General features: G+C 28.4%; 1 protein-coding gene across 1 annotated transcript; it reads right to left on the bottom strand.

Annotated features, from left to right (window-relative positions):
• Positions 1-4,763: 4,763 nt before the first annotated feature.
• On the bottom strand, positions 4,764-7,555 carry LOC126549714 (uncharacterized). Its single transcript, XM_050199818.1, has 4 exons — positions 5,919-7,555; positions 5,751-5,861; positions 5,386-5,696; positions 4,764-5,329 (listed from the first exon to the last, which is right to left on the bottom strand). Exons 1-4 carry the CDS (start codon positions 6,940-6,942, stop codon positions 5,132-5,134), a joined length of 1,644 nt encoding a protein of 547 aa, XP_050055775.1. The 5' UTR covers positions 6,943-7,555; the 3' UTR covers positions 4,764-5,131.
• Positions 7,556-19,431: the final 11,876 nt, after the last annotated feature.

A 19,431-nucleotide genomic window follows, 5' to 3' on the forward strand; every position in this document is an offset into this window, starting at 1 on the left:
CGCCGTGAAGTTAGCCCATATACTTTTAGATTCTGAACGGAGTGATGAATGTATTGATTTTATAGTGATGTATGTTTTTTTGTTTAAAACAGTACAGCACTACAGCATAATAATATATAGGCGCAACTAGAGGCCAAACACTGGGGGTGCTAAAATTATGCAGAGGACACAGACCCCAAATACCCCCAAACACCTACCATGTTACAATTTTATAATTATTATAATCATTCCAATCTACACTATAAAACCATAAGCACACTAATATTTAAGTATAAAAGCTATAATATACCTTATAAATTCATTAGGTGTAGTATATAATTGTTTAAGTGATAATAATAATAATACAGTTTATACCTATTTATTATACATAATAATATTATTTTATACTAATAATAATTTTCTATTCTTAGTAGAATACTTTTCTAGTATTTCTGAAGAATTAATTTTGTTAACAATGTCTCTTTCGGTGTTTAAAAATGATAAATTTGTGAATCGCTGTTGTTCCATACTTGCTCTTAGCCAATTTTTTAAACGACGCATGGACGAGAAGCTTCTCTCACACGTAGCAGAACTCACCGGCATTGTAAGAGCCACTTGTAAGTTGTAACAATTGAAATACATTTGGAAATGTGGCCTTCTTACAGATATCTTTAATAGTATCTATATTATGATTATAACTATGATTATATTATATATTATATATATTATATATTATCATCTTCTATCTTATAGAAGATAGGCAGTTCTTTCAAATAAGCATTTCCAATAACATTAGGCTGATCGAATTAACTACAAAGTGACAATATTCTATAAATAAACTACTTGGTTTATCAATATATCACTTCTTATTATTACCTAAAACCTTCATATCTCTAAACGACATTAAAATTACTGCTGATTGAAGAATTTATTACCTATCTATGATTGCAACGATATAATATAATACTTTATAATAATTATTATATTCTTAATTCTACAATAATTGTATATTTTACATTGGTACCTAATAATTAATGTAACTATAATCATCACAACCCATTTGTGTTTCTCCTAATAAACGTCAAATAAAAAAAAACATTTTTTCATGATTTTTAAATTGTTGGTGGTTTTGGTCTAAGCACCCCTCTAGTTGCGCCTATGCAGCATAACTTGTCGAAATAATACTTCAATTCTTCAATTTCAAACTTCGGGGCTATATTCCGATGGCAAAATGAATATCTTTGGTTCACTATAGTTGTTAAAAGTAAACATTTTCCAACAATTTTTCAAAAAAAGTGACGGAAAAAAGGGAATTTTTACGCAAGACCAGTTTTTGACAAAGTCGAATTTTTTATATGGTTATAACTCAAAAACAAATCACTGTAAATACTTGGAATTTTCGATTTTTTAAAAAAATTTTAGGTGACCAAAAGAACTTGAAAAGTTAATACCTACGAGGTTTCATATAAGCTTTTCTTATTGTAGTTAGCTTTTCTTATTGTAGTTAAAAAAAAAAATTAAAAATCATTCCTCACAATTTTTTTTTATAAACGTTTAAAATTCAATTGTTTTGCGAAAAATGTTAAATATTCTAAAATATTAATAACATCTGGTAAAAGTTAAACCAGCGTTTAAAAACTTGTTTAAATAATTATAATAAAAAAAAACAGTACTACATCTTAACATTAAAGTGTATACGTGGTAGCATATTATACGTTACAGACCTGCAACCAACTACCTTGAATATTAACATTACACCATACTTGAACAACGCCATGTATGTACAGATGTACATTAATAAATTAGACAAATTTCGAAAAATTAAGTCTGTAGCACTCATATTGTACCTATAGTCTATACATAAAATATCTAGGTTTTACAATCTATATGAATAGGTTTTATGAAGTTATAAAATAATATAGGCGTAATCAATTGTAACATTATTAGTAGGTGTAAAATGAGAGTTTTAGATCTCCTCCCCCTTAAATTTACATATAAAAAAATTCTTAGGAAAATTGAAAATTTCATTTGTCTATAAATAGCTCAAAAAAAGTCAAAATATTTTGAAAATCAAATCACGTAAAGAAAACGACAATCTAAATAACTGGTAAATTTTTTAAGTATTTACTATTTGAATAACAACAAATATCAAAAATCGTTTGAGGCTACACCGTTATTTAACGCGGTTTTGTAAAAATTTAAATTTCAAACACTCATAAAAATTTTTTGTCTGAATCCGGTAGAGTTTTTTTTACAGATATTTGAAGAAAAATTTATGGAGAATCTCGTACCAAATTTTCAAAACTTAGTTATAAAAGAAAAAATTTTTACGATTTTCCAACCACAAAATTACTTGCAAATTTTCGCACTTTTGACATATTTCGTATAAATTCGAACTTTAAGCACTCATAAAATAAATTTGTGACTTACGATTTCGGATTTTTTTTTATCACTTTAAGAACAACTTATAAGAAACCTTGTCCTAAATTTTCAAGATTTTCTGATCAGCCAAAAATTTTTTATCGTTATTTAAAAAAAAAATACTTAGAAAAATTTAAAATTTCAATTGTCTATAAATAGTTAAAAAAAAAAAACAAAATTCTTTGAAAATTTAACTGTGTATGGAAAACGCTAATATACACATTTGGTGAAAATTTCAAGTATTTACATCGATTAGTTTTTGAGTTATAGCAAAATAAAAAATTCGATTTTGACGAAAACTGGTTTTGCGTAAAAATTCACGTTTTTCCGTAATTTTTTTTTGTTTTTCTCGATTATTTTGAAAACTGTTGGAAAATGTTTACTTTTTACCTCTATAATGCACCAAGGATATTCACTTTTCCATCGGAAACCATCCCCGAAGTTTGAAAGTGAAGCATTATTTCGACTAGTTATGCTGTACACAGACACAAAAACAAAAAAAAAAAAAAACATACATCATTGTAAAATCAATACATTCATCACTTCGTTCAGAATCTAAAAAAAATGATGGAAAAACGGAAATTTTCACGCAAAACCAGTTTTTGACAAAATCAAATTTTTTATCTGGTTGTAACTCAAAAACGAATCACTGTAAATACTTGAAATTTTCGATTTTTTATTTAATTTTAAAAATGTATATTTAATTTAATATTATAACCCGTTTGGAGTTTATAAAAAAGTTTAATCTTTTGTTTTAAATTTCTTTTTTTTTAATTCCAATCAATTTTTGGCATTGCATTAACAATTTTTTATTAACTTTTTAAACTATATTTTGAATATTTTTTTTTTGATTGTGATTTTCTAACTTAAGATTTTAATTGTCGATCCTAACTTCTTTTTTACTGTTATTTATTGCATTTATACTGTATTTTTGGTCGCCCTCATAAGCTGTATTCATATATTGACTTTTACCTACGAATAGTTTAAATAAAAACTTTTAAATAATTACAAATAATAATAGCAGGTGTAAAATGAGAGTTCTAGATCTCCTCCCCCTTAAATTTACATGTAAAAGGATAGGCATGGCCTGATAGGCAACAACTACACAGCTCCTCCCAAACTTGTATTAATTACTCAATATAGGCAACCTGCAACACGCATAAACCCAACACCATCACCAGATCCTACACGTAACCGGCATATATTTTATACCTTCTCCTTCAAACCCCTACCTTTTGAAGAAAAATAATATATATAATATTCTGATTTCGACTAAATATGACACCTGACCATCAAATATTTTTCCCCTTCTCAATCAATTATATTTCTTCCCCTTTTATTTACACACACACACATAACATATTTACCATCACATACATACTAAACGTAGTACACACACATATTACATAAGTAATCTTACATCACACACACACACGCACACATACGTCATACATATATACATACACAACAACCAAACATATTATATATAGTTAACATATCGATACCCATTTTATTCATTTACGAATAAGCACCTAGCTAAATCATACGGTATGCATAGGAATGTTTCACACACACACACACACACACACAACCGATTAATACCATCATCATCATAATCATCTTCACATAATACCAAATTGACAAAAATAAATAAATACTTTCATATAAACATCAACACATTTCGCTAAATTTCTTATAAAATCATGTAAAAACTAAAAATATCGTATAATATACTTAAAACTACACAAAAATATCATAATTTAGATAAAATCATGTAATATTATCATAAATTTCAATGAATACACATATAAATAATACATATTATATTTATTACATAAGTCGAAATGTTCTAAAGACCATGCAATACATACATAAACCCCCATAGTTTCATTGAAACTAGTGTATTCTTCATCATATATTTAATGTAAACTTATTCAGAGTAAATCATTATCATTTTTTAATTTTACAGTATACACACCATAAACCATAATTAGTTAACTATTATCAATAATTTATAGGTTAACTTGCTTGGCATAGGTAACGTATGAATTTTACAAAAATACCCAGAGACTATTTAAAACCATTTTTTCTACTTAAATAAATATTTGTTTATATAATAATTTTACTAAAAAATCCACGTATTAAATCATCATTCTTGCATACTTCAATACAAAAAGTTATAAATATTTAATAATTTCGACAAAAACATGGACAATTTTCATCACACATTATTAAAATTAGTAATTCTCAGCTTCATTAGATGATAAATGTCTCGTATGATATTTAACTATACATGACTACACTATATGCATAACACGAACATATAAGTATCATTATTGTAGATTAAAACATACATAAGTGTTATAATTTCGTTAAAAATAGTAGGTGTAAAATGAGAGTTCCGGAACCTAACCGGGCGGCGGCGGCGGCGGCATCTCAGCTACGGCGGCGGCTCAGCAAGGCTCAGCGGCTCAGAAGCTCAGGTTCCAAAACTCTCATTTTACACCTACTATTTTTAACGAAATTATAACATTTATGTTTGTTTTAATCTACAATAATGATACTTATATGTTCGTGTTATGCATATGGTGTAGTCATGTATAGTATATTTACCTACATAAATAGGTTTACAAAAATCAATGATTTTGTTTTCTAATGCAACTGCATTTAGAGTTTCATTGTATGTAGTACAGTGTTTGAATGTTGGCTGATTTATCAGTTTTTGTAAACGTCAATCACTACTGTGATACACCAGTTCCATTTTTATTCTTTTCCGCATAGACTCCATGGTTTTCCCAAAAACCGCATTATTTAAAAGTTTGAAAAAGTCTTTCTCAAAGTCATTTGCTGCTTTTTTTCGCATCTCTGTGTTTAGTGCTATGTATGGAGCCAGCCATGGTGATTGATTAAACTGAACTACTCTATGAACCTATAATAAAAAATAATTATATTATAAATGTAAAATAAAAACATTTATACATTTACTTTTTCAACTATGAGTCCATTGGCTATAGCTTGTTGGAGGTTTCGGTAATGAATAATATAGTTTTTTTTCGACTGAAGTGTTGCCATGAGTTTTTTAACTTTTGAATCAGCTGGGATACCGTTTTGTGGTAGGAAAGGTAAGTCGTTGTGTTTATCATGGAGTTCTTTCGGATAAGTAATGTCAACTTCATATATCCGTCCGATGGGTGATGTATCGTTCAAATCATTCAGCCCTTCTAGCTTAGGTTCAACCCACTTAAAACCACCATAGGGCATGTGTTGTGACATTGCCCAACCGTACAGATTATTACCTAAAAAAATAAATTAATATTAAAAAAATAATTAAAATGTATATGTATACTTACAATCTTGATAAATTAACCATGATTTGGGCTTTGTTGGATCATAATCTGGGGTCTTTTCATTATTAGCTTTAGCATACCTCATACTTGCTTGTGTCAGACCGCCTCGAATTCCTATAAAAAATTTATATATTATAAATGTAAATTTTTATATATAATTATTATAATTACCCTTTTCAATCATCAACAGCATATCATACTCTGTGAGTAACTCTAATTTGACTCTGGTATATTTTAGCATACAATCAAAGGAGAATCCTGGTGCTGTATAGTAAAAAGATGGGTCCAAACAGTATGTGGTTAAACATAGGTCTCTGAAGTTCTCAAACACGTCAGCCAACAATAAAACATCAATTTTCAGATATAGATCACTGTATTCACCCAAAGACTTGCATCCAAAGTGACTCCAAACAGTTTCTCCATGTTCATAATCTTCTTCTTGTATATTTGATTCTGTTAGTGTACTGTAGAAATCTGCTTTCTCTGGTAAATTGGTTTGCTCCAGCTTGTTCCAACCATCCGTATACTCATAAGGGTAAACACCTTTACGAGTAACGAGTGGCAAGTCTGCGGTATTAAAATGTTTAGCTGTTTCTCTAAACTTTTCGAACCCTGGTGTTAATAAATTTTCCGAGAGTGTTGATAAACTTGAAGCCATAAATCTTAATGTGTCGATGAACCGTATTGAAAAGTTGTTGGAAACGTGTTTTGAAAATGAGATGAATTTTTCTTCACTGTTTGGTATTACAGAAATTCTTTTCACATCGAGACCGAGTTCAGTTACAATAAAATGTGCATCATAATTTGATAAATTGTGAAAAAAACATGGTACAAAATTTGGTGTTTGAAGCTTGAGGTTGCAGGTATTACACAATGTTTGTCGAAATTTACCCGATAAGTGACAGTGATCAGCAACTTTATGGTTTCCCACAGAGAAACCGTTTTTACATAAATTACATGTCTTGCATAAATTGTGTGCTTGTTGTTGTTCTGTAGTAAAGGTAATTGGTATGTTGGTTTGTAGTAATTTTTCAATGTTTTCAGCTATTTCAACGATACTCTTCACAAAATTTTCACCCACATTCTGATTATCTTCATCGCCACGAAAAATTATAGGTGAAATTGGAATATTAAATTGTTCAAGCAGTTCTGCGGGAACGTCGTTATTTGCTTTAACCATAAAACCATAACTCATGACCTCGTGTTTTTGAATAACTTTTGTATTGTTCCCACATTTTTCATCGGATTTTCTTAGTAGTGCTTCAAAATCAGCATATATAACTGTATTTAAGAAAATAATTATAATAATTATTAGCAATTAAGATTAAGCACACACACATACACACACACATTAAGATATCATATTATAAGAATTCCAGTCTGCCGTTCACGCGGGCTTTCGCGTTATTTTTGTCTTCTTGTACAGACGGCCAAAGGCGAGTTTAAAAGACTACGCAGATCGTCTGGACAGGAAGATATAGTTAAATAGTTATAAATGTTTGTAATAATAATTAAAAATATATATATTAATGTGTATCAAAAAAATTAAATACAATTAACAAGTATAGTGATTTAAAGAAAAAGATTTTTTACTCTAAAATATAAATCGATCACCTAATTCCATATCTCAGACGAAAGCCACGATTTCAACAAACAAGTCTACACGGGAATCAGAGAGGTAATATAAGTTATGGTTATTTAATAAATAATAAATTTAGAAATATACAATCTCCTCCAATTAATTAAGTAATCCTCTTTTTCAAATCACTACAATATTCTTAAACAATTAAAAGAACAAAAGCAAATGCACTGTTACAATTCGATTTAAATTTGTTTAAACAAAAAACTATGAATAAATAAAATAAAATAATGTTCACTCAAATACATACCAGTTAAACCGCTAGCGAGTTCCTCTATTTAAATAAAACATATCTGATATTAATTTAATGCAATAAAGTATAAATAAACATGTACAACATACAACCATGATAAATATAATTATTTTATGTGTTCATTGACAAAATAATGATATAATATGTGTAGACATTAAATTATAATTGGTATAATATAATACAGTGGATTCCGCTTAATATGGGGACTTTCGGACTAGTACTATTTTTCCACGTAAGCGGTTGCTCATAAAAACAAAAAATGGTTCAAAAACAAAAAACATTTATTATAACAAAAAAAAAAAAAAAATTACTTTACACATGTGAACCGCATACAATTGTCAATTGAAAAAAAATGGTTAATTACTACATAAATAAAACTACTAAATATAGGTAAATAGATATAACATAGGTACTAAATAAAATTACTATTTTGAAGTAGAACGCGTACAAAATATTAAAGTTTAAATGGTTATGCTTTTTATTACTTTCAATAAACACTACCTGCTCATGTATCCGACGAAACCCGATTATATTAGTCGTTTTTAAACACATATATCAGTATATTCTAACGATAAAATAAAAATTTCCCACATAAACTGAATCTAGTGTCCATATTATATGGGTTTTTTTTTAAAAAAAAAAAACAAAATTAGGCGACTACATTAGGCAGAATCCACTGTATTCAACTTATGCCATTATACTAGATGTGTTTTTCAGACCGTGTGATAATAATGAGACGTGATTAAAATATTATGTAAGTACCACCTAAATTAAAATATAAAACCACGTAATAACACAAACATTCGTTTATAATTAAGACTACCTCAAGATTTGTGTCATTATTTAAACGTGAAATATCGATCAAAAGTTAAGCTAATAAATCTATTTAAGTAGAATTAAATGTAAGTATTAACTTTATCAAATATAATGTTCGGCTAAAATAGAGAAAATGAAATGCATGTGGTTGCTCATAGAGTTGAGTTTCACTAAAAAATATTATTGTTTTCATGAGTAAAAAAAGCCTGGTCAAGTGGGTACCGCTCTGCTGTACATTAGGTGCCGCGTGGTTCACTATTGTAATACTAATAAATAGGAATGTTAAATTTGAATCTAATGATAAGTATCATTGTATACAAAAACGATTCTGAACGGAGATGATTTGTCAAAATAGGATACATATTTTAAATTGGGTGGTGAAAAAAGTAGTTTATGTTTTAATGACCTGAATACTCCAAAATTAAATCTTGTACAGAAAACAACTGGTGAATGTTTCAAGTTACTACGACTAGTAATTTATAACTATAACAAAAATCTAAAATTATTTGATAGAAACTTGTAACAGGCGAATCATACCCCCGGATATTCATACCCCCGGGAGGTATTATTTTCCTAGGTTAATAGTACCCCCGGTACAAAAATCCTAGGATATTTATACCCCCCAAAATTATATACCGGGGGGTACAAATATCCTAGTATAATAATACCTCCATCGGGGTATGAAAAACCTAGGAAATTTGTACCCCGGGTATAATATTCCTAGGATATCTATACCTCCTTAAATTTCATACCGGGGGGTACGAATATCCTAGAAATTTTATACCCCCAGTATATTATTCCTAGGATATTTATACCTCCTCAAATTTTATACTGGGGGTACGAATATCCTAGCAATTTTATACCCCCGGTATAATATTGCTAGGATATCTATACCTCCTTAAATTTCATACTGGGGGGTACAAATATCCTAGCAATTTATTACCGGGGGGTACGAATATCCTAGCAATTTCATACCTCCCGTAAAATATTCCTAGGATATTTATACCCCCTTAAATTTCATACTGGGGGGTACAAATATCCTAGCAATTTTATACGCTCGGACGCAAATTAACTTACTCTAGGTACATCGCTTCATCTTTCTGCTAGCAGAAGTTTACGCGTTACATGTTACATTTATGCTATTTTTTTTTTTTTTATTAAATCAAGTCATAAAAGTGAAAAAAATTAAATGTACCTAACAAAAATAACAGAAGTGTACATCAATGGAATGTCAACTACACAATAATAAAATACAATTTTTTCAATCTGTCGATTATAATATAATAGCTTATAATGCCCACTCGATTAAATAATAGAACGAATACTAAAGTGGTAAGCACCCATAATAAAATATTATTAGAACTTAGGCATTAAAATGTGGTGTTCAAATTATTAATTTAGAAAATGATAAAATAATATGAACTTCAAATGGTCACACATGGTGATCAAAAGTTCTCGTACTTTCACAAAACATAGTTTTATGTACATTTATTTATATTGTTGATATGTTTTCTATTTAATTATTTTACATAGTTATCTATATGATTTTTTTGTTCGAATAGGTGATATAAATACCTTATTGGGTAATAAGTCTTGTGAAAACTAGAAGGTTATGAATATTTATATATTATATTTTAATAATATACATATAATATATAATTCGTGAATTTTAAAAATGGTGGTGATGAGGGTACCCAAAGTTACAAAATAATTGTTTTGATTTTTTTAAACGTAGGTATAATATCTATGGTTCTTAATTTTTTATACAATTGACTTATATTTTGTATCTGCTAAACTATACGACAAATGTCTGTATAAATTATACGTGTTTTTATGGTGGTCAAGATGTCGTAATGAAAACTAGAATTAATATAAATTTAATAATATTTTACACTTAAGAAAATATGTTATTCAATTCTTCAACAATAATAAAATAATCATAAAAAAAATACCAAAATATGAAAAATATATTGAAATTACTATTCTATTTATTTATGTGTTAAAATATTACATTTGACAGCTTACATGCGACTCTGTTAATATAGTTACAAAACAATCAACTGCCGGTGGAATGTAGGAAATAAAAGCCAATTTAATTATTTATAAAAATGTATCACATTTAAGTATGCCCAATTATATTATTATTATATTATTAAATCTATAATTATAGCAATAGTATTCTATAGTAATAAATTAATTGATTGTATAATGTGTATGTATGTATATATATTTTATACCTCCTTCAATTTCATACTGAAGCGTACGAATATCCTAGCAATTTTATACTTCTGCAGATTATATTAATTTTTAGTTAAAATTCATAAAAAATATTTTTTTGCTTAGTACAAGATTCTCCATAAGGTTTTCTTTGTTTTATAATTTCGTGAATTATATATTTTAATTTTTTACTTATTATATAAAATGTATTGTCGTATTGTTATTGTTAATACAGAGTTAACAATCAGGTACACCGTACACATCGTACTATTTTATAAATATTTTTTGTAACAAATCTAACAGATAAGAAGTATGAACTCAATACATCATTTTTCTTAGAAACGACCTTATTTAAAATGTTTATTGTAAAATATAAAGTTTATACATGAACAAATTAATATATAATAATTATCATAAATAATCTTAAAAATTAATAAAAATTAAATTGTATATAACATTAAGCACTTTTCACTACCTGAAAGTGATTAGTGTTTAAATGTTCAATATAAATACATTGCTCAATTTTCTCAGCACCATTTTCGTAGCTTCCCAATTTTCCAAAAAAATGCCAATCATACGTATTGTTTGTTTTTGTGTAAACATAAATATGTGTATTTAAATATATTGCTGTTGCCATCATTTCAATATCTGTTGCCCAAGTACCATTTTCCTCCATTCCAGTTAAAGAAATGTATGTTTCTACGTCACCAATGATTTTTTTTATCAGTTCATTCTCTCTATAGGCCTGTATAAACAAATAAATAACATAGGTAAACAATAGTATAATTTAAAAAATCGAAATTTAGTTATTTTAATTTACTTTGATTAATGATGAACGTATAACAGAATGATATTCTTCAGTCCCAGAAATCCATAGCGAAATTGACCTAAACCAACAATTTCCGTCTCCAAGAATACTTATTATTTCTTTAGGTTCACTTAATAAATGGATTTTTTTGGATTTTTTTGCCACTGGATTTTGAGGAAGAGGGAAATTAAACTGTTTGGATTTGGCTTTCATCCACAACAAAGAAACTGGATTGAAATATTTTTTGTTATTTATAAGTGACACATCCGATGGAATAGCAGTAACTGTTGAATGATCTTCATACTGGCTTATATTAACTGGTTCATTGTCTTTACTTCTATAATATTTTTTTGTATTGGAAATTAGCTGTTTAGTTTTTAAAACATTTCCTCCTCGACTAAGTACACATTTTTTTGTGTCTAAAATATCGTGTATGATGAACGGCCCGATCCAAGGCATAAAAACCCAACCTCCTTTTCGGTCTTCTCGACGTAGATTTTTTAACAAGACTTCATCACCTTTTTTGAATATATTGTCTAACTGAGGGTGGCGCTTTGAATACGATGCTTTTTGTCTCAGTTGTGCATCAAGTATGTTATCATGCACATTGTCCTCCATAATACCTATTAATAAAATACAATTATATAATTTATTTTAAAGAATAAGTTTAAATAATGCTGAAAATAAATAAATTTTGATATTTTATATATATATTATAAGATAAATAATGACATAAAATATTTTCAATTGGTCAACGCTTAACAAATTTTATAATTATTGTAATGGAACTTTATTGACAATCTTGTATTAAATTTTCAATTATTAGCTATTAGTATAACATTTTTATAAATTTTGAACTACAAACTAATTAGAATATATTCATGATGTTGACAAATTTTGTCAATACTTAAACTTGAAACGCCTATAAAAAAAATTATGCAAATATATTTTAATGATTTTTAAATAACTGTAAGATCATTTTATGCGAAATCTTTTATTAACTTTTCAATTTATTTTGCTCATTCAAACTGTTTTAATCGATATTAAAAAAAAAAAAAAAAATTATTTAGAAAAAACGAAAATTTTTGTTCTCTATAAATAGCTCAAAAAAGCCAAAATATTTTGAAAATTTAACCGTGTGTTAATAAGCTAATATTAACATTTGGTGAAAATTTCAAGTATTTATAGTGATTTTTTTTTGAGTTTCAACTATGTAAATAAACCTATTTTTTCAAAAACTGGTTTTGAGGAAAAATTTACATTTTTTCATTACCTTTTTGTAGTTTTTCCTACAGCTTGTTAAAACTGCTAAGCTTATACCTAATAGTTAAAATATTAACGATACATAATCACCAATTTTTTTTTATAAACATTCAAAGTTCAAATTTTGACAAAATGCAACAATATCACCACAATTTATTAAACTAAATAAAACCAGAAATATTGCAAGGAACATAAGTAATATTAATAATTATTTAAAACTAGAATAAAATTACCTCTCATTGAAATCATACTGTTAAGAGTATTTTCATATGTTCTCTCATCAAAGTCCAAACAAAAATTATATTCATCAATATTATTGTCAAAATTCGTTTGAAATTTTAAATCCACCGGTAATACTGGATCTCTCTGATACAACACAAAAAATGGGGAGTATTTTGTTGAATTATGTTGTGCTGTTCTGTAAGCAAACATAACACCGTGTAAGACGTCAGGCCATTGTAATTCATTTCCATTGTGCACCTATAACATGAAATATGCAATAAATTAGTTTAAAATATTGCAATTAACAATTAAAATATTATAAAATTATTATCAAAATAATATTTCTTAAGACTATTATAAACAAAAGGAACTATAAAAAATTAAATATATATATAAAATAAAACTGTCCAAATAAAAGTGTGGATGTTCCTTTGCTAACTAACTTACTTTCAAAAGACTATTTTTTATTGTTCGGTTTAATCTTTCGACTAAACCGTTAGCCTGTGGGTGGTACGGTGAAGTAACACGATGTTGAGTACCAGTTATATGGAATAGTTCTTTTGACAAATTATTGCAAAATTCTCTCCCTTGATCGCTGATCTCTATTTTAGGACAGCCATGGCGACAAATAATGTCATCATATATAAATCGAGCCACTGTTTTTGCAGTCTTGTCTGGTAATGCACGGGCCTCACACCATTTACTAAAATAATCAATTGCAACAGCTACGTAGCGTAAACTGTTGACTTCAGGCAGTGTGATTAAATCAATACCGATTTGCTTGAATACCTGAAACATGTTATGTATTTAAATTATATTGTCATTAGGCAATAAAGATTCAAATCAAAATATAATTTCTTACCATTTTGGGAACCGTTATGGGTTGCATCTCAGGAACCACTTTAAGAGCAGCTGGATTCACTCTCTGGCACACATCGCACTCTTTTACATATTTTTTTGCATCTAGCGTCATAGATGGCCAATAGAATCTAGTTTTTAATAAACGGAGTGTTGCATCTCTTCCGCGATGGCTAGAAAGAGCCGTGGCTTCACTAGAGTCGTCTGTTCCTCTATGAATCATCATAATAATGTCCATTCGCTCATTTGTATCAAAAACAACTTTTGCTATGTAAAATAATTAAATAGAAAACATATCAACAATATAAATAAATGTACATAAAACTATGTTTTGTGAAAGTACGAGAACTTTTGATCACCATGTGTGACCATTTGAAGTTCATATTATTTTATCATTTTCTAATTAATAATTTGAACACCACATTTTAATGCCTAAGTTCTAATAATATTTTATTATGGGTGCTTACCACTTTAGTATTCGTTCTATTATTTAATCGAGTGGGCATTATAAGCTATTATATTATAATCGACAGATTGAAAAAATTGTATTTTATTATTGTGTAGTTGACATTCCATCGATGTACACTTCTGTTATTTTTGTTAGGTACATTTAATTTTTTTTCACTTTTATGACTTGATTAAATAAAAAAAAAAAAAAATAGCATAAATGTAACATGTAACGCGTAAACTTCTGCTAGCAGAAAGATGAAGCGATGTACCTAGAGTAAGTTAATTTGCGTCCGAGCGTATAAAATTGCTAGGATATTTGTACCCCCCAGTATGAAATTTAAGGGGGTATAAATATCCTAGGAATATTTTACGGGAGGTATGAAATTGCTAGGATATTCGTACCCCCCGTAATAAATTGCTAGGATATTTGTACCCCCCAGTATGAAATTTAAGGAGGTATAGATATCCTAGCAATATTATACCGGGGGTATAAAATTGCTAGGATATTCGTACCCCCAGTATAAAATTTGAGGAGGTATAAATATCCTAGGAATAATATACTGGGGGTATAAAATTTCTAGGATATTCGTACCCCCCGGTATGAAATTTAAGGAGGTATAGATATCCTAGGAATATTATACCCGGGGTACAAATTTCCTAGGTTTTTCATACCCCGATGGAGGTATTATTATACTAGGATATTTGTACCCCCCGGTATATAATTTTGGGGGGTATAAATATCCTAGGATTTTTGTACCGGGGGTACTATTAACCTAGGAAAATCATACCCCCGGGGGGTATTATAATTAGGAGGTATAGTTTTCCTGTCACACCGGCATACCATTCAATATTATATTATTATACAGTAGGTATAAGTTTTTCTACGTCAGTTTTCTGATAAACCTCCATCGACACCTACCATTCGGTATTCGGTGATGTTTTTTTGTATTATATTTTGTATATCGTGTGTGATCTAATCTCCACCGATTTTTATAATATTATACAGTGAATCTCTCTGATCTACCATCTTCGGGACTGACCGTGTGGTCGGAACTTGAAAAAAAGGGTGGGATTATCAGAATAAACAGAAACATTTTAAGAAAAAATATTATCAAATTTATTGAATTATTTTAATTATTTTAAATTACATATAGGTACATATATTATATACATATAATATATTAATATTGTATATTAAATTATTTAATATACAATAAATATGTGTACCTAACACAAACAATTTGAATAAAAGTATTATATATATTATATACTAGTTGAACCCGTGCACTCCGTAGTCCGTTAAAAATCATACCTCTTATATGTCTCAAACTGTGTGTTAAATTCGTTGGATTTCTGTCTATCTGTTAGTTTGTCCTTTATGCATTCCTAAACAGCTGGACCAATTGTGACGAAATTTGGTACAGAGATATATTATATTATATATGGGCAGAAGATGGGCTAAGTTAAAAATTAACGGACCTAACCCCGGAAGGTACTCAAACAACTTGAAATTTACGATGGAAATTTTTGTTTATAGATGGTTAGACATGATTGTTTCCATGGCAACAAGCAAAGGACAGACAGATAGATTATTATTATTGAAACTCATAGCAACCATCTATAAACAAAAATGTCTATAGATTTTATGCTCTTTCTAACCTTTAAAATGTGAATTTCGAAAAATCCCTTCTTAGTGCGCCGGGAGTTTGTAATTTGCACCAAATTAAAGATATGTAATTTGCATCACTGCAGGTAGTCTGCAGTGCGCCTATACATAGTAATTAATAAATACATTTACTGAAAATTTCAAATAAATCGGTTCAGTAGTTTTGGCTGCACGTTGATTCCACCCTTCATCTTTTTAATTTTTATGTACATCTTTTGATCTTTTTATATAAAGAGACTTGTTCTGGGTGACTGGGTGATTCATCATCAACGCTCAGACCAAACCGCTGGGTCTGAAGACTTGAAATTTTGTACAGAGGTTCCTTAAGCAATGTAGAGGTGCACTAAGAAAGGATTTTTCAAAATTCGCATTTTAAAGGGTTGCTCAAAGTTCAAACGGGGATTTTGAAATTTACGATGGAAATTTTGTTTATAAATCGTTGCTATAACAACCTTATTTATGTGTTTACACATTTACCACTTTATTAATACAGCTAATTGTTATTAAAGTTTATGTACGGTAACTACGGTTTTTTCTAAATATTAAAATAACATGAAGTCGTAAAATATTCTACGCATTTACGCATACTCAAAGACAAGGTGGTTTTACTTATTATTTTCGAATATTAAGGGGACGCAACAGTAGCGAAAATACCGTACAAAAACATGCCAATTTTGTTCTAATAATACGGCTTACAGAATGGTTTTAGAGAAAAATACCTTAATTAAAAGTTGTAGAGGAGAGTTATATCGGGTTACGTATAATACTCGATTTTTGATATTTTAATATTTTAATTTTTTATACCAATTATTCACAAGTAAAAAAGTGAAAAAAATAGTAAACGCAAAACGATTTTATCGAGTTTACATATTTTATAATTGGTCTTTTTTATTTACATTTTTTTTTCTTATATTCGTTATTTTTGGATATAAGGAGTGTCCTGCCCCCCTGGTTTTGTGTTGCGGTGCCTTTGTGCATATGTATTTGAGTGTGGGTAGGTTACCGTAATTTATATAGGTACCTATATTGTTTACGGTTGTTTAAAAACAATTTTATTGAGTGTAGCCAGATCAATCGACGTACCTCTGGGTCGACGGTGATGGTTTGGTCTACAGTAGACGTGTTATTTATAATCGTTTTATTCATTTATTGTATTAAAATATATAAATATATAATATTACCCTGTATTATTTAATGTGATATAGTTCATTAAATTGTTATTGTTGTTTAGTGTGTATTTACAGCACTAAATAACAAAAACATTTCAATATAAAATATTTTTATTTATTCTAGGTATTCTACATCTGGGTTGACACTAATGTGAAGTGAACATTAGATAAAAAGCAATTCTGTATTAAATTTATTGTTATAAATTATAATATAAAATGCATGCTGTATTTTGATATTTTATGTAATAAACACCTACATAATATTATTATCTTATGCATATAGAACTATACATTTTTCAAAATTTAAGTCAAGTAGCCACATTAAAAGTTCAGTATAAGGCATAATTATTCAAATATATCTTTGGTAATTGGTACCGTACATTAATGTTTATTTATCATATATAACAATAATTATAATATATATTTATATCGTATATGTTTAACTACTAGTTCTTAGATTTGGCTAGTACATAATATTATACATAATAATAAAGTAACATTGAAATAATATTAATAATGTAAAAAACAATTTAGTAAACTATATGAGATTATTATACTTACTATTTAGGACATTTAGGTACTAAAATAAATTGAACTATGAAGATGTATTATTATACCTAGGTACCTATTTAAATTTTAAACAAATAGAAGATAACTTTTTCACCTGATTTCAAGAGCTTGATATAAATACAACGTCAATAATATTTACAAGATCGATTTATTTACAAAGATTTTTGTTTGAAAATACATAGTTTAGATTAAAAAATAGTTTAAACAATAGAAAAATGGTGAAAAATATGAAATTGTTATAATTTAAAACATTTCCTAAAATAAAGTATCTTAAATTATTCTATTAAATCTGTTGGGAAAAACCTGTTTCATTTTCGAAATAATGAGTATTCTACGTAACAATAACCACATGGTTAGATGGTTTATAAATATTATAAGAAGATTAATATTGTCAACATGAAAAAGTAAATCAGAGTCTCGATGATAAGACGTGTATGAATATAACTTATGTAGAAATACATATTCGTAATTACTTATTAGTTTCTTAGTTATCATCATCGAAATATATAAGCTATTAAACTAAATTGGAGCGCCCACTCGTTATCAAAACACGAGGCAACGCGCGTTCAATCGATTCTCCCACCATTGCAGGGCAAAAAGGACTGGACGGCACATGGCAGTGCATTACCATTACGCCGTTACGAAATTTCGATCATTTCATGGCGTTAAACTAGATAAGTATCTGCTTTTTTGTAAATTCAATCAAACTTATTTAATCATGGTTATTTCGTGTTCCTCATATGGGTGCACAAACAGGCGGCAAAAAGGAAGTTGTATACAATTTCATCGGTAAGTAAAAACATGGTAGGTACCCTTAGTCATTTTTTTATCGATTATTCTAATATAATTTAAGTTATTAATTGGTTTTTTTATGTAAATAAGATAAACAGTTGTGTTATTACAGTATTGTAAAACTGTATGAGGTAGGTATTCAGGTCTGGAATGTTACGTGTGATGGTGCTTCTGCTAACATACAATGCTTTAAAAAGTTGGGCTGTAATTTTGATCAAGTCAACTTGAATACAACTTTTACTATAGATAAATCTATAGAAGTATATTCTATGTTTGACACTTGCCACATGCTTAAGCTAGCTCGTTCTTCTTTAGCTGACAAACAAATTATACAGTCAAATAACGGTGATATAAAATGGTCATAATTATGCTCTTTGAACTCTTTTCAAAATGAATTAGGATTAAAGTTTGCAAATAAACTAACTGCACAACATATTAATTACAGAAATTCAGTCATGAAGGTCAAATGTGCAGCACAAACATTGAGTAGTGGGGTTGCCGATGCAATTGAATATTTGTGTCAAAAAGGCGAACCTTCTTTTACAAATAGTCAAGCTACGGTTTATTTTATAAGACAAATTGACCGCCTGTTTGATATTCTGAATTCTAGAATACCATTTTCTAAAGGATATAAGAGTCCTATACATGCTGGTAACATTAACACTATAACATCTGTATTCAATGATACTACTGATTATTTAAAAACACTAAAATATGATGGAAATCCGTTAATATTAGGTGGGAGAAAAATGTTCATATTAGGATTTATTGTTACAATGTCTTCTACTATACGAATTGCTTATAAACTTCTATATAGATCTCAAAGTCCCCTAAAATTTGTCTTGACTTACAAAATGTTACAAGATCATTTAGAGCTTTTTTTTGGTTATGTAAGAGCAAGAGGATCGTCTAACAATAACCCAAATTGTGTCCAATTCAAAAAAGTTTAAGGAAATTACTA

The sequence above is a fragment of the Aphis gossypii genome, chromosome 2 (genome assembly GCF_020184175.1).
Source record: "Aphis gossypii isolate Hap1 chromosome 2, ASM2018417v2, whole genome shotgun sequence".
NCBI classification, from domain to species: Eukaryota; Metazoa; Arthropoda; class Insecta; order Hemiptera; family Aphididae; genus Aphis; species Aphis gossypii.

Excerpts from the sequence above, each read along its gene's own strand:
- LOC126549714 (XM_050199818.1), bottom strand. The coding sequence starts at position 6,942 with ATGAGTTATGGTTTTATGGTTAAAGCAAATAACGACGTTCCCGCAGAA. Across the intron at positions 5,697-5,750 it reads ATGGTTAATTTATCAAGATT|GTAATAATCTGTACGGTTGG; the intron begins GTAAGTATACAT and ends TTATTTTTTTAG. Across the intron at positions 5,330-5,385 it reads ATGGACTCATAGTTGAAAAA|GTTCATAGAGTAGTTCAGTT; the intron begins GTAAATGTATAA and ends TTTTTATTATAG.